The sequence below is a fragment of the Erithacus rubecula genome (genome assembly GCF_903797595.1).
Source record: "Erithacus rubecula genome assembly, chromosome: 1".
In the NCBI taxonomy this organism is placed as follows: domain Eukaryota; kingdom Metazoa; phylum Chordata; class Aves; order Passeriformes; family Muscicapidae; genus Erithacus; species Erithacus rubecula.
In genome coordinates this window covers 63,222,727-63,240,592 of record NC_136658.1, presented here as the reverse complement: position 1 = coordinate 63,240,592, position 17,866 = coordinate 63,222,727, and the positions used below count along the sequence as shown (strand labels likewise).

The following is a 17,866-nucleotide window of genomic DNA, read 5'->3' as shown; positions in this document are numbered from 1 at the left end:
AATAAAATTGTTCACACCCCTCCAAAACCAAACACAAAAGGGCTCAACCACTGTCAAAACCACTTTAGACTCAATTTTTATGCCAGCTACATAGAGAGGTTACTGGATACATTGACTTTCAACATACTTTACTGTTAATACCAATTAATAGAGCCACAACATTATCAGCATAGTGTCAAAAAGTTACATCCAATTACATTGTTAGCCATGCCTACTGCAAAGCTCCAGTGGGGTTAGGGTGTGATAGATGTTCGAAATATACTGAAAATTAGACATTCTTTATCCCAAGGCATATACAATTATAATGAAAGGAATAATCCACAGAAAAAATTTAAAAATAATGATACAAAAGCAAAAAACTTATCTGTGAAAATACATTTTTACTCTTAGATTATGGTACCTTCACAAAGAAGTATGCCATTAATTAACTATACATTAATGTTTTGATGATTTTTTCCTCTAAATGCAAAAATAAGTTTTTCCTTCTTTAAATAACACACAGAAATTGTCAAAATAACAGGTTTTCATATTTTTGATGTATAGTGTTTATTTATACAGGCTGTTTTACTTTATAGTTGAGGACCTAATTTTTCTAAAAAGTTAAATGTTAACTGTTGAAACACAATGCTAAGATCAAAGAGCATGAGAGAGCTTCAGATCAAGTACAGACTGAGACAGAGTTTAAGCTGAAGACAACAGCAGAGAATATTCCAGCTCTCAGTTTTTCATGCTACCATAGAGAATTTCTACTATTATAGCAAATAAAGATACACATAATGCTGCTCTTGAGCATGAAAAAAACCTTGAAAAAGTAATCTAAGTTCAAAGTAGACTAAAAAAATTTTAGAAGTGTAAACTATGTTCATCCTAATAACCTTAGAGTAATAGTTTCAGTGCTAATATTAACTTCATCATTGAAAAAAAGAATGAGAATTTTACAGTGACTATATCTACTGTCACTGGAGATGATGGTTCATGTTTGCTCCTTCAAATATTTAAGAGAAACATCTCATTCTTCACTGAAGAAGGGAAAGTGAAGCACAAATTGCTGAAGAGAGATTAAACGTCTTTGAAATCCAAGTCACAAGAAGTGAGGGCAAAACTGTATGCAAAAAGAAAAATGGCATGATGAGCACTGCACAGCCTCCTCAGTAAGATGTTGATATGGTGGAAATTTATTTTGCAGGAAAACCACACACATACAGATTTGGCTTGTTTTGACATCTGAATACAAGTTCCAATGTGTTGCACTACAGGCTGCATCTGAATTTCAGTGAGCCTTAATGTAACAACTAATTTTATGACTCTGATACCTCTATTAGTTTTAACTAATCAACATTCTTGCAAAGAGTATTTATAAATAAAACAATTTACCTTGAATTTTCTTTCATGTTTCAGTAGGAACTGGTACCCATGTCTGTAGCATACTTTCAAGTATTTTGAAGAGAGTAGCTATCTAAAACCTATACCCTATTACTAGTAGATAGACAGTAATTATCAGTTATTGATGTATTATGCTTTGACATTTATAAACTATAAGATAAATAATTTGAAGTTCATCACAGCATGCCAAAGTCCTATCCAAAATACAACTAATTTTTCTAAAGACAAATCTTTTCAAATTTATTGATACCCATCAAGATGACCCAAGAATATGACATAAAAGGCAAAGACAGACTGAGAGAAGTCACTTTGTTGAACTCTAGGAAAGCAAGCCTCACAGGCACCTTAATGTATGCAGATACCCAACTAGATGGTGCAAAGAAGGTGCAATCAAGCTCTTCTTGGAGTTGTACAATAGAAGACCAAGGTCACACGTTATCACAATAAACATTTCAGTTAGATATACAAAGGAACATTTTCTACTACGAGTGTTCAACACTGGAAAAGATGTCCAGAAAGTCTATGGGGTCTCCAGCCTTGGAGATACTAAAAGTTTGATGGAAAACTGCTCCAAGCAGTTATCAAACTGCTCCAGTTGACCTGGCTTTGAGCAGAGTCTTGGCTCAAATGACTTCAAGACACGCCTTCCAAATAATTTTTCCCATGGTTCTAAAATGATTCATGTTTATTTCATTAAATTCTTCAGCTTTTCAACGCCTAAATATCACTGTATATAGAAGAACTTTCAGTTTCTTTTCACTTTGTGCTTTAAAAAAACAATGAAAGGGAAGACACTACCTAAATAAATTTTATGGAAGAGAAGTGGTGAATGCTGCAAATGTCCTAGGGTTTATTGGATATTGGATTGTTACAGCTATAACAAACAAACAAAATGCCAAACCAAACAAATAAAACCGAGATTTGAGCTAAAAACAAAGCACAGAAAAAATTGATAAGTAGAGAAGAAAATAAACAGTGGTTGAGCCCTTTTGTGTTTTCTTTTGGAGGGGTGCAAAAAGGATCAGGAAGAGATTGGAAGAGTACAAGCCAGAAAACTCACAGGATGAGATAAAACCATGCACACAAGCAAAGCAAGGAATTCATTCACTGGTTCCCATGGGCTGGGAGGTGTTTTCTGCCATCTTCAGGTGAGCAGGGCCCCATCACGTGCAATGGTGACTTGAAAAGACAAACACCACCACTTCATCTCCTTTCCTACTTCTCACCCCCACTTTACATACTGAGCCATATGGTCTGGAATGTCCCCTTGGTCATTTGGGGTCACCTGTCCTGGCTGTGTCCCCTTTCAACCTCCCATACACATCCTTGTCAGTGTGGCAGTATGAACAGCAGAAAAGGCTTTGGCTCTGTGTAATCCCTGCTCAGCAATAACAAAAACAGCTCTGTATTATCAACCTTGTGTTCAGCACAAATGCAAACATAACTCCATACCAGCCACTGTGAAGAAAGTTAACTCAATCGCAGCCAAAAACAACACTTTCATAAAAATATTAGCATTACAAATTTAAAAAAAAAATAAATCTACTGTTCACCGGAAAAGAATATTCTTGCAGTTAATTATTAGCCAAGTTTACATTAGGAGGATTTTTTTAAGTATTGGTTTCTATTTGCTGAGAAACTTCTCTTGAAATACTGGGATTTTAAGTGTCATTTTTGTTACCTGTATCATGGACTCTGAGAGCTGTGTTTCATCTACTTCCAATATCATCATTTTGATCTCTTCATAAGGCACTCGGAAAGATCCAAGGAAAATTGCTAAAACAAAGATTCCACAAATAATAAAGAAAGCAAGACAACAACTACCCTGCTTTTACCCAAAAAACAGCAGCAAAACAGGTCATAGCATCTCCAGATTCACAAACACTATGACAAGCAATTTAGGTAAGAAACAACAATTTTTAATGTATTTTTAATTTCCCTTCAATTCCAGCCTCCTCCATATCCATTTGTTATATACAACATCCAGCATCACAGAAAATTTCCATAAGCAGTCAGAGACAAGTGTACTCTGCAGAAGAATCACTGCTATTACAGTATTTTGTGCTGAGGTGACAATTATAATATTGCCAATTATCTTGTCAGAGTCTTCCCTTAAAGAAATACCATGACAAACCAAAACCAGAGAAACAGAAAATAAAATGTTCTTATAAGCACTTTTAATTTAGTCACCATAATATAATTACTTCTTATTTAATCTCTGCTGGCATTTAGGAACCTATTCTTCCTAGAACTCCTCTGCATCAAAACTTTATTTTCTTTGTTTGCATATTATTCCATAATACCAAGTATTGCTTAGTTTCTATAAAGTTCATGAGATGGGCAGGCATGCTGCAGACATTTTCACCCTTTGGTTAACAAGGGGTGGGAACACACAGGGGAAAGGGGGCATCCAGTATTCCTTGATGAATATATTGAAAATATAGACAGATTAGATATATAGCTGTACTTTTGGGGACTTTTTAAATCTTTCAGTTGTGTCAACTCACATGTTTGGGCTTAAAAATAATATGCACATATTTAAACACATTTTAAACAAGAAGTGGTTACCAGGCAATCACACAAGAGAGAAAGGCATTTTTATGGAACATTTATACATTACTCTGAGAAAAAAAAGAAAAAACAACAGAACCTACTTACACAGATTCTGTGCAATCTTAGGATCCAAAACTTTTAATTCTTTGATTCGTTTCTTAATGGATTTCTTTTCTTCAAAATCCTCCTCTCTTTTTACTGCCAAAGTAAACACACATACAAACATGGTTAATTCTTAATATTTTGAGGAAACAAGAATTCAGAAAGCATATTAGCTATCTAGCGTAGTCAATTCACAGAGAAAAAACTGAGAGGTTTTGAATGTGTTGCTTGTATTCCAAAACTTTTGCTCTTCAGTCAAATTTTCATCTTGTTAGTCTTCCAGATTTCTTTTTAATATATAGGACCTGAATAAACATGCCAAAAGTTAATTGTACAAATTAAGTGATATTTAAAATGTCATACAACATGATCCGGTTTCCCTGGCCAGGCTAGGATTATGAATTGGGTTTTAACAATAACAAATCTTAAAAAACATGGCAATATGTCTCAAGACTGAGGCATCTATCCATTTTTGTGATTGCTTTTGTCTAACTATATGGACCAAAATTATCAAAGATCACCAGCTTATTAAAAAATTAACACTACCTTATAATATAGATGAGTTGCTATATACCTTATATAGTATATAGGTATATATGTAGATCTGTTTTCCTCCCCCCTCTCAAAACAATGTATTTTTAAATATATGATGTAATCGCATTATTACAAAATACCACAAAGACAAAGTGATTGTATAAGCATATATTAACATTTCTGGAGATTTTGGCTTATTCTTTCTTTTAATAATTCATACAAATAGAAAATAATTCATATAAATAGGATCTCCCTTACACAATACATTGTGTAAGCTGAATTTATTTCTCATTAGTCACACATTGTCATAAGAATTTCACTTAAAATAACAACATAGGCTTGATAAAGTATTAGTAGGAATTATTATGCAAATAAACTAAAAAGTGAAAACCACACAAATCTTTCCTTTAATATGATCTGGTATTGTATTATTTTACAATAATACATAATACAAAAATACTTATTTTTTTAACTTTTCCTTCTTCCTCCCCCCAGCACAAATCTTTACTGTCAAATGTTATTTACCAAATGTATTGCTACTGTTTATCTAATTCATATACTATTTCACAAATTAAATTAGTTTTCAAGCTTTTACAGTATGATCCCAAATTAAGTTATACATGCTTCAAATATTTGAGAGTAGAATGCATGCTACGATAATATAACGTGCTACTGACTTCCAAAGGCAACAGGTATAGATGAGAAGTCCTGGCAAGGAGACACAGGGTTAAAATTTCTAGCTCAGTGATGATCCTTGACAAAACGAGACATAAGCATGAATTATCAAGAGGATTTCCCAAAGCTGAAATTAATTCCAAAAATGTTAAGAGATATTTAAAAGCTACACCATTCTTAAAAAAAGTTTTTCAAACCACAATAAATTTTGCCAAGGACTGGGACACAGACCAAATGACCTCTTGAGGTCTTTGAGCTTTGTTGTCTAGGATACAACCAAAGAGATAAGGAATTCAAGACCTCACACAGGGACTGAAGGAATCAGATTCAAGTCCCTTCTGAGGATGTGGAAACACAAATTCAAATCATCTCCTAAATAACTTTTGATACTCTAGAGCTGCTAGGCAGCACAATGCTCCTGAGAACATGCCATGGTGCAGAAAAGAACCTGTATCCTGCAAAATTGAAATCACTAAGTGTAAAGCAGTCCTTAGAAGAAGAGCTGATAACCAGGGTCCTGGAAAATGGGTTACAAAGCCACAATCCTCCTCTTTTGTCTGTTCCCAGTCTATCCACAAAATCCTCTTGGCCTTGACTTTCTTTTGGCACAGATTTAACAGCATGGTTAGTACTCTGCTGTACCAAGAAAAACTACAGACCCTGCTTACTACACATGTGAAAGCAAAAGTAGGTTTTCACCACCAATGTGAGAACTCTACAGCCCAGCTTCCAAAGGAAGAGAATCACATTAAAGCTACTGGATAAAAAGAAGGTTACCACTAAAGGTTCACTTTTTCTGATTATGCTTGAAGAAGAGCCCTTACTGAACCCAGAAGGGCATGTCAAGGGGCTGCAGATCCCAGAATAACACAACAGTTTTCTCCTGCAGATACACATTTTAACAGACCTCTCAAATTTCTTAACTTCTTCAACTACACACTGAAAACTGTGAGTCTTAAAAACATGACTTCCGAGTTGCCTCAAACTCTATCAATGCTAGATTTGCAGATTCTTCTAGAAGATCTGTACATGCCTGTAGCACAGGTTCTTTGCAATTTTCATGCCTTAATGAAAACACAGTAAAATGCTTTACGGCTACCTGGAACTTTGCAGAGAAACTTAGAACTTTACAAGAAACAAAATAATTTCCTTTGCAGTCACAATAAAAAGAAGTTGAATTATCTAAATTTACTAATTTGCTTAAATATGCCCTAACAGCCTCAAACTGGATGCCAATGGGGACAGAAATGTAAAAAAAAAAAAAAAAAAAAAAAAAAAAAAAAAAAAAAAAAAAAATAAAAAAATTGCCTCTTCCAGCACTAGAATGCAAAATTTATTCATTACAAGTCTTATAACTGAGATAATACAGATACACAAACATGCAAAAAGAATTAACAGTTAAACATGCACTACTTAATTCCCTACTTCCAAATCAGGAAAAAATGCTGCAAACATACTGGCTAATAGCCCCAGGAATTTTCACACAGAAGGGGGTTACTCACAATGTTACAGCACTACTTAAGGTATCTCAACACTAAGGAAAAAAAAATAAAAGCATGGGACTTATCTACCCTAGGAAACTCATGCAGGAATTGCATGCAGAGTTCTACAACTATGCAACAAACTAAATTACTGCAAACTTACATGATACTTCTTCAGCAGAATTCAGGTCACGTCCTTATGTAGTTAGCAGCAATAAGAAGGAGAGGACATGTATTATTTTTCTTGCTGGATCGAGATGTTGCACTTTCCACTGAAAACTTTGATACCTTCCACTGTCTCTACAAATTTTTACCTCCTATGCTAATGTCCTGGTTTTGGACAAGGACAAGGACACAGGTCATGTGGAGCCATGTGGGCATGGCCAAGACACTGTGCTATTCAATCCCATTTCATCTCATGGCTGGGGAGGAGGGAAATGGGCTCTCTCTTGCTTCTTGGAAAAAAGGGGGAAGGAGAAGGCATTCCTTTTCCAGAGAACCAAGCGACAAACTGAGTGCTGGGGTAACACTGGTCCTAACCAGATGATCTGTCTGCCATTTTTTCATTGTCTTGTCTTGGGCTTGGGGGAAAAACATGGGGGCAGATGGTCTGTTCACCATTTTGTTGACTGTCCCAGTCAGCAACTACCTGCAAATCACTCTTTTTGTAAACTTTTGTTATTAATATTGTTGCTGTTACTGTTCTTATCTCATTACTGTTTCCAGCAAATTGCTTTTACCTCAACCCATGATCTCTGCCTTTTTTATCTCCCACTGAAGGTGGGAAGAGGGCACTGAATGAGAAAGTGCCTAAACTATGACAGGTGACCAAGAAAAAAACCCCCAAAATCCCAAGAAACATAACTATTCTCTATTTCCAACAAGAAAAAAGGGGAAAAAATCCCACAGCAGAGGAGAATTAATAGAAATATCTGAACAGGTGAAGCAAGAATCTAGACTGAAAGGAAATCAAAGAAAATAAGCAGTTAAATTTTCATTTGTGGAGAGCACAGGAATAGAGTGGAAAGTATACAGAAGAAAGAAAAAGGGAACATCGGCTTACAGTGGAAAAAAAGAAAGCAGCTTAGTGGGAATGGACAGCTGCTGCAGAAAGGATGTGACTACTTGAAGGAAACAGATGTGAGATGTTACCATGCTAATGAGAGAACAAACCAGGGGATCACAAAATACACAGACTGTTCTCATGGCTCCAGAAGTTTGATGTCACTAAAGCATTAACTTTTTCAAAATTACACTTCTTTTCAGCTATTATATAACGGAAAATCACACACCCTTTAAAGTTCTGTCTGTTTGCTAAATCTACCCACTGCAGGATAAACACAAGACCCTAGCACCTGATCTGTGTTTTGTCAGTAGTACCTCATATGGTGCTCCTGCTCCACCCTCACAGGCTGAGAGACAAAGTGCTAGAGCACTTTGAAGGAAACAGAATGCACCTCCCACCCTTGGCAGTTCCTCTTACCTTCACACCACACATCCTTATTAACAAGACTCTAAAATGAACAGATGTGGTTGCCAATATGCACACACACAAATACCTCAAAGGAGTTTTATATACTGGACAGATTGCTTTTACTGTCTCCTTCAAATTCAGATCCATATACACATTCAAATGTAGTCAACTACCTCCATCTGTGGCAATGACCTGACTGAAATTAGGGTCCTGAAAAGAGTGATGACAGGGCTGTTTTACAAATACTACAGTTGGAAGCCTGCAGAACAGCACTTCATAAAATTGTGGACTGAATCCTACGGAGCTACTCTGTAATACTCTGAAACAATTATATTCTTGGTTGGTACCACTGAAATAACGTACATTCATGAATTGCAATACACATTTCTATTTCAACCACAGGTCTTGATATAATCTGCTATCCACAATCTTTGTAAGAAAAATCATGTCTCTGCATCTGTATGCCAAAGAAAAAAAAAATCTAAAATACATCATCCTAGTGTAAAAAACTAAGAATTTTGACATCCAAGCTTCAAAAGGAATATATCTGAACATTTATTTTTAAAAGTCTGAATTCCTATTTCAGATGAAACTTAAAAACTACATTACACAGAACACTCAGTGGAGTTATTTCATCACTAAGTAACATGGCATACAGAAGATTACACGTGACTTCACACTTTTCCTAGCCTCTTAGCTAAAACAGTCATCTTGCATTCATTCTTCACTGAAAAATGAAAGAATAAGCCTGGAGTCATGGACTCAAAGGATGTACCCATACCAAGTGTCATTATGAAAGTAGATGTCTACTTCATCTGTATAGAAGTGTAATTCTTAAAAATAAATTGTATCCCACATAGCAGGGTATTCAACTTGAAAACCTTCAGTCTTCATCTCCTAAAAGTTATCTGGAATCAAAGGAATAGATCTTTAGTAGAAAATGAGGTTCTAGCTAAATAACAAATACTGCAGAATGTCTTAGTTATTCAAATCTAAAATGTTGAGAACCTCAGAATGAACCACTAATGAGGTTGGAAGTGACCTCGGGAGGCCATTTGGCTCAATCCCCTTACACAGGGCTATGTACAGCCAGGTGCCCAGGATCGTCTTCAGGCAGCTTTTGAATATCCCCAGGGCTGGAGGGAGAGTCCAAAACCTCCATGGGCATTCTGAGCCAATGCTTAGTCTCCCTCAAAGTAATAAAAATATGGCTTATGAGGTTCAAGAGAACCCACCTGTGTTTCTATTTGTTCCCACTGCCTCCTGACCTGTCACTGTGAACTACTGAGAAGTATCTGGCTCAGTCCTCCCTGCACTCTCCCTTCAGGTATTTATGTAAATTGGCAAGACCCTCCTGAGCCTCCCCTTCTCCATGCTAAACATTAATGTCTCTCTCAGCCTTTCCACACAGGAAGGAGGCATTAGTCCCTTCACCATGACGCTTAGTTGGATTTTTCCCAATGCATCCATGTCTCTCTTTCACTGGGGAGCCTTGAGCTGGACACAGTATTCCAGTTGTGGCCATGCCAGTGTTGAAATCAAAGCCCAGACAAGGAAGATGTGTCTTTTGACTGACGGGACAGTAACTTTGGAAGACTTGGATTTTTTTAACAGCTGCATGACTACTGTTCTGACATGCAACAAAACAAAGCAAACCTTTAGTCTCAAAAGAAAAAAAAAAAAAAAAAGGGTCAGCACCAAGCCTATTATCTACACCATGACACTACACAGGTGCCATAGCACACTTGTGTATTTCATATTGAGTTGTTCACCAGCACAGTCATTCATGACAATCTACTTCAAAATTCAAAAGAAATTGTGAACTAGATCTAAGTAATTTTACAATAGCATTGAAAACACCTTTCTTTTTTTTTTTTTTTTCATGAGAACAAGAATAAAATAAGGTTACCAGGCATAGCCCACAGAAGTAGGAAGAATGCCTGAACACTGAAAGACCAGGGAGCTGAGAAATATCTTGCTTTCCAAACTAAGCAACCTAAGGTTATATCAACACAATTGTTAACACTGGGGACTGCTCATCACTAAAAGATCTGTTTTAAATGATAGCTCATTCTAAACCAAGAACATTAAATTCTCATATTTTTTAACAGTAGATCACAAAAGTCTGAAGAAAAAAAACCAACTCTGAAGTCTTATTTGTTAAGAAGTAACTAAGAGGCCAACAGAAATATGGCATACAAAATTAGAACAATCATTCTCTCAGTTACAATCTTAACACCTGCTGGGCTCCCCACTAGAACTGCAAGTTTTAACCAAGACTGATTCAGCTCTTGGAAAGATCTGAAACTTTATTAATTCTTGTCTGAGGGGAAAGATAAAAGGGAAAGCTGAAATGAGCTTTCTGCTACAATGGAGCTTGCTCCATGGGAAAAGCAAAACATACTGCTGTTCCCAGCAGATCAGAGTCTAGTGCCAATAGACACATAATTCTATCATTTCAGATCTCCCCATTCTAAGATATATTCCTAAAATCAAGATTTAGCTGTTTGGCCTTACAAGGCTGATCCATCACTCGTCAAAGGCATCAAAAGCTGAATAACAGATCTAAGTGAACTTGTACCCAAAGGGAACATAGTTGCTTCAATAAACACCATAACATTACTGATTGTAAATTGGAATGGCAACTGATCCCCTCTACTATTTGGTTCAACAGCTGCCTTTCAGACCTTGTCAAGTTCCAGAGCAAAATATTTTCATTTAATATAATCCTTGACAGATTGTTTTTCCACACATTCGTGTAATTGCTTTTTAAACCTAATAAATTTTAAACTTTAAGTCCTTCAGCACGGAGTTCCAATTTACATTGCAAAAATAAAGACTTCGTTTTTATAATCTTGATCAGTTGTGCTGTACCTCTACTATACTTCTTATTAGTAAGAAGAAAGGAAACCACAAAAAGTATGCAGGATGTGGGCACAGCTTGAACTTTTACAATTACACTTCTACTATTATTTTGTTTTCCTTTCTTAACAGTTCCCAAAACCCTATTTTGCCAGTATATCAGTAATTTATTAAATTGTTAACTAATTCTGCCATTTATCATTGATTATTTACAATATGTCCACCACTGGTATCAACTTTGGCAATTGTAGATATTCAAGCCTTTTTTAAAACAGTCATCACATTTGTCACCTTGTTTCTTATCCTCTGATGTTGGCGTAAGTTCAATAGTTTACACAGCACAGTTCATAGCTCAGCTGTTTCATCCTTCAGTTCCCTTAGAAGTCCAGGGTGAATACCAGCTGGTCTTAGCAATCTGTTACTGTCCACTTTATTGACCTATTCTAAACTTACTCTACTGACCATGGAAGGTATGTTTCTTGCTCTAATGTGGTATTCCCCTAAAGTCCAGTTTGGAGGTAAGTTCATTATTGGTCAAACAGAAATAATTCAGAGCTTCAGCATTTGGAAGCAGGAAAAACGGTGTGTTACATTTTATTTTTTTTCCTTTGGAAGGCAGATAAGACACACTAAATCATACACATATAGCATTTTTATTACGTCTTTATCCATGCTTAAAATTCAATAGTATGAAAACTTGAACATCTTAGCTCTAAATCGCAAAGCAGTTACAATCAGAAACCTACTGATGTCCCCAGAATTAAAACACAAGCACATACTTCTAAGTGAAACCTGCATGAAAAAGAGACATTCAAAAATGTGACTTCTGCTGCTTATAGATTTTATGTAGCATCTGTTAAATATGTTTGATACGCTACAGTCTCTGTATTTCCTTAACTATGCTCTGGGGTTTTTTAGGTGAGTCTACTAGTTACTTTTTTTAAATCTTTTAATGAAGGATTCATAACTTTGTTTGAAATCAAAACTCTTTAAATTTCAATAAATACCTTCTGGAAGCTGGATTTGGCTTATTTCTAGACCGAAGTCCAAGAGAATAGATAATTTTAGTTCTTCTTGCTGTGTAAGTTTTTAAAACATTGATATTATTTATTCACAAGAATAAGTAGAAGTATCATTTTCATTTTTATATCTTAATTTACTACACTGGTAAAATTGCTTCATCATAATCTTAACTTTCAATTTAATACAGATGTCTCCAACCCTTGAGTTTTAAAGACTAGAAGTCTTTGAACGTACAATACAGTAATTCAAGTCTTTTCCCCTGTGGAGCACTTTATGGGTGCTGGTGGATGAATGACTGGACATGACCTGGCAATCTGCACTTGTGGTCTAGAAATCCATCCACATCCTGGGCTGCATCAAAAGCAGCATGGCCAAGAGAACAAAGGAGGTGATTCTGACCCTCTGCTTCACTCTGGTGAAACCCCACCTGAAGTGCTGCATTGAGCTCTGGGGTCCCCAGCATAGGAAGATCATGATACTCTTGGACCAGATCCAGAGGAAGGCCACAAAAACAAAGAGCTGTAGCACTTCTATAAAGACAGGCTGAGAGCTGGATTTGTTTATCTAGGAGAAGCCTCCAGGGAGATCTGTAGCTTTTGAATATTTAAAGAAGGCTCACAGAAATTAGTGTCTATTGTGACAGGACAAGGGTTTTAGCCTAAAAAGGGTATATTTAGACTAAATATATACATGAAATTTTTTACAAGAAAAAGGGTGAGGAAACCCTGGAACAGGTTGCTTGGAAAAGTAGTGCTTAGAAACATTTGAAATCAGGCTAGATGTGGCTCTGAGCAATTTGATTTCATTGAAGATGTCCCTGCCCATTGCAGATGAGTTTGAGTAGATGGCCTTTAAAGGTCCCTTCCAATCCCAACTATTCTACAATTCCAAAATTCACAGTCTGGAGACACAGCTGAGCACTTCTGGAAATATATGGGAGTCCATTCCTTCCCCTACATATTCTGCTTTCCTCTTACTTGCATATTCCTAGAATTTATGAAAAGGGCAACATAATAATCAATGTACTTAAAAAACTTAAACTGACAAAAATTACCAAAAAATTAACCGGGGTGGGGGGAGTTTGCTATCAAAATAGCAAGTTTAATCAGCTCATGAAGTAATGAAATGAGCACCGACGTGGGGCAGACCATGTAACCAGAAGCAGGACAAAAGATATCAGTCAGGCCTCTTCCCTTCAGCATCAATGAACTGATAAGTGTCCTGTTGCTCAAAGTGCACCACCTTGTGATCCCACCTGAGCATAAGCTTGCAATGCATCTGAAAGAAGCTTTTCACCATTTTCCTATTTTTATCTGTATAGTGAATTCCAGAAGCTAGTTTTCAGTTGCGTCACTTCCCTGCACAGCCATATAAACACTATCAAACAAGACAAAGAATTGGACTCCCCCCATCTAGCAGCAGCAGATTCACCTGCTACTGAAATATGGTAAAGAACAAATTCATGAAATTTGCTATAATGTAAATTATAAACAAAAAGTTCACATTTTCAATTAACCATTTGTTTCTAAGGGACATTTCTCTCAGAAAAGTACACTGTAACTGATAGGAGAGATATTTTTCATAATTGATTTTATCTTTGTTATTGTAAGATTTAAAGTTAACAACTACCATCTGAATATACACATAGGTTGAAGACATATTTCTAACAGAAAAATTATTTCTTCAAGATCTCATCTCCTTCCTTTAAACTATGGGGTTTATTTCAATAATGTGAAATAGTGATGTATAGTTTTACCAGTACCCAGCTCTCAAAACCAGTTTTACTAAATATCCTTACAGATGAACAATACCTCAATTCACAAGAAAGACAATTCTTACTAGCTATTATGTAGAAGCAACTTTCTTGCAGAACACATATTGCACTGTACGCTTTTCATCTGTATGTACTTTTGCTGAACAGTTTTATAAAGGGTACTCTATGTGTTCTGATGTTATTTTTAATTCTTTTATTAGCATCCGATATTAACTTAAAACAATTCAAGATATTTCCAGGAGGAAAACACTGGATCAGGCTTTCAAACTACTTCTTTGAGTGACTATACAAAAAAACCCCAAGACATGGAAGTAGAATAGATGGGGTAGTGCAAGGGCAGGAATGAATGATCTGACATAAGAAGGACAAAAAACTTACTAAGCTACCACTGTCACCTCATAGCACTCTCAGTGCCTCACAAACCACAAAGGCAGGGACAGTACCAACCTGACAAAAGACTGATCATTAACTTGTGACAAGAAACAGCAGTACATGGGACCCCAAACTGAAAGGGCAAATGGACAAGAATACCAAACCAGGATTACTAGGGAGGAGCTGGTGTATCCTGACTGAAACTGAATGAAGAGCTGCAGTCAGCAGTGGACTGCTAAATTACAAAGGCTGCAGAGATAATAAAGATCAGAGATAATAAAGAGCACTCCCACACTAGCCCCTAAAGTACCTCAAAGCACCAGAAGCATGTCTGGAGATCAGGATGGGACATTTCTACCAACCTAAGACATGAAATACTGGTATACAGCCAGTCAGTGCAACTAGATCTCCAGGATGATGGCATTAGCTGAATAGATGCCTGAAAGTAGCAGTGGCCTTGCAGGTCAGATACTGGGGTTTGAACCTTCAGAGTGACACTGCTTACCCCTTGTTATAATCCCTGGGAGATAGAAAATCTGGGAGGCAAGCCAAAAAAGAAGACAAATCACTGTGAATTTCCCATCCTGCAACATGCAACCCACCCTCTTCCTCACACACCCCTGATAAACCTGCTCCTTACAAACATTTACCTTATGTGATGTATAGGAGCAGGAGAGAAAAGATAAAGGAATGTAAATCTATCCCTTACTTGTAAATTTTTGCAACAATAATAGCAATAACTGTGTCATCTAATAAATGTAAAATAGGAACTCATGGTCCAAAGTTCAGGTCACTCCTAAAACAAAGCACAGCAGATACATTTTTCATTATTTTGTTAGGTTTATCTTCAAAATATTGAGGTTTTTTTCTTAAAGAGGCATTCCCAAGGTAAGTGTGCCTGAACCTCTCTGAATGACTTGTCTGGAACCAATCTGCAGTTTAAATTTATTCATGACTAGTTTTTACTTATTTCTTGTGGTTGAAACAGTTCTTTTCCCTTTCTAACGCTCTTCTTAAAGCACAAGAAAATATCTTAGTACTACAACATGATCTTTGTTTTTTTTTTTAATTAAATAATTCAAATCCATTTAATCTCTTCACCTGATGATACCAGCAGCTTCTACGCATCTGTGATTTAATCTGCCTTGAGTCTGGGACAGTAGAACTGAAAGTCACATTACAAAGCATGACTTGTAAACATATTAATGAAAGTGCTTCCCTGCTGGAAACATTTCTGTGAAATTCAGGATTTGTTCTGCTCTTCTTCCTTCACCTTTATTTACTTTTTTTGTAAACAACCAATGCATCCATATATTAAAATACCTGTATGCACATCAACTGAAGTAAAAATCACAGATTCTAGTGCTAACCTAAAGTTTGTGTTCACAGTTAAATTTTAGGCATGAGCACCTCCACCAAGTTGTAATTCCCTGACCACAAGGGAAGGCAAGGGAACTATGCCATGGTCTTACACGGTATCAAATGCATCTGAAAAGAGTGGAGAAGTGTGAGCTTGTTTCAGACTGATTCTATCTCAGGTGTTTAATTGCCAGGCTTCTTTGCTTTCTCCTTATACAGCTACACTTGCACCCACACTGTCCATTCTCAAACACCACCAATACTATGCCACCTTTGAGTAGTCAGGCAGCTACTATATGTCTTTATAATCCACTATTACCAGAGGAATGCCAGCAATGCACACACAAAGCCAGTAACCAACTTTTTAGTGACTGCTACTTATGTTCCTGTTGCGCTCTCTGTATTGGCACTCCTGCATCAGCTACATGCTGGGGCCTCAATAGCACACTCTAAACACCAGGTAGACAAACAAAGTAGCATTCAGCAATGTGAACAAGGGATTGAACATGTTAAAAATTCTTTGTTTTGTAAGAAAAGTTCTGTTTAAATACAAACAAGTAAAGTTACAGTTAAAGGTTCTATATAAAAGTCCTGTGTTTTTGACTTTGTAGCTCCTACATGTAGTATAAATATCCTGAGATTACTTGAAATGCATTTGAATAGAACAAGCTCTTTCAGAAATAAGGAGACTTAAAAGTAACATAAAATTTGCCAATCATACTTAAGTATTTGGCTTTGTTCTCAAATTTGTCCTTCTTCTGCTCATCTAGCAAATAACACCTTATCCTCCTTGAATTTGAAAATGTTTCCAAACTCTGCCATCACAAAGTTCAGCCTTTTCTTAATAAATGCAACAAATCATTGAGACTATTTAATAAACAATTATTCCCAAAATGGATCCTTCAGAAACCCTACTAATAGCCTCACAGTCCTATGCAATCTTTTTCAATATTCCCCATATCCTCTCAAACGTACTTCTTTTACAATCTGCAGCTAATCCCACTTTTCATTAATATTGGTACAATGGCAGGCCTACTGCAGTCAAGGTGTTAAACAGATCATATTTGTTTTGCTTAGAAAAACTATCATCTTCTCAAAAAAACTAACATTTTATCTACTGTCTAGTATAATTTACTTTTTATATGCTGAATCTGACACACACTTCACTCTCCTTTTTTTTAATCTACCACCGTGTATTTGATTATAATTTTGTAGAAAAACTGTTCCATGTTTCTGCATATCATTGATAATGGACTAATGAATCTATGCAACAAAGTCCTCTGTCATTTTTGAAAATAACTTCTTCAAAAGGTGCTGTCTTTTTTTCCCAGCAACAATAAATATAAACACCCTCAGTATTCCCTTGTTATAACTACTAAATGATGCATGATTCCCTTGCAATCATCATTAAATATCATACACAGTTTCTAATAAAAGCAGTGAAATGGGATCTACATAATTGAATAGAGGAAAAAACAATAATGGTTCACAGTATAAGTTAAATTCAAGGTCCTTATCTGCACAAGCACTTCAAAATACGAATTTAGCCTACATTTTTTATTGCTAAAGCAAGAGCTGTCAATCAGCACATTTATTTGCATGGTGTCATTAGAGTACATTGCCTCAATCTCAACAGTCATAGTGAAGAATGTTGAGAGCATAACTGAGCATAACTGTATCTACTTAACAAGCATTCATGCACCCTCATTAATTTTTTTCATCTCACTTTGAAGCATGACATGGCTCATACCAGAACAATAACTTGCTGATAATTGTTTGAGACAACAACTGGACAGGAACAGTGCAGAGGTGAACTTTCCTATAGATTATAGTGTGCCTCAGTGAATTACAATTAGCTTTAAAAGTCATCTGTCCTGTTCAGCAGCTCTCAAGACATTTCATTAGCAACTAAAGAAATTCTAACATATTTTAGGCTTTAATGACCCAGTTGCATTGTATTTTCTAAGACAAATCTCTCCAAAACACATGACAAATATCAAAATATGTGTGCTTACAGCTCCACAGTATTTATCAAATTGCCACCTGATATAAACTGAAGTTTAGTTTGTCATTCATTAATTTAAATGCTAATAAAAAAGCAGGAATAATTTATACAATCCCCAAATCACAAACGACCCTTACAAAACTCTGATGATAACTTTACTGTAATCCTCTGCAAGATCAGTGTCATATATAGGAATATAACAAAACAATTCATATCAAGTACAAATCACTAAGGAAAACAACTGTATATAGAGTTGTACAACTGTATTC

The 17,866-nt window shown here is 36.0% G+C and overlaps 1 protein-coding gene across 2 annotated transcripts in view; it reads right to left on the bottom strand.

Annotated features, from left to right (window-relative positions):
• Window positions 1-17,866, bottom strand: part of DIAPH3 (diaphanous related formin 3) — a 203,895-nt gene that overhangs the window by 114,779 nt on the left and 71,250 nt on the right. For both annotated transcript variants that reach the window (XM_079314821.1, XM_079314820.1), the window contains 2 exons: window positions 4,042-4,134; window positions 3,065-3,159 (listed from right to left, as the gene is read on the bottom strand). In XM_079314821.1, coding sequence (XP_079170947.1) covers window positions 3,065-3,159; window positions 4,042-4,134 — 188 coding nt within the window. The remainder of the gene's footprint in view (window positions 1-3,064; window positions 3,160-4,041; window positions 4,135-17,866) is intronic.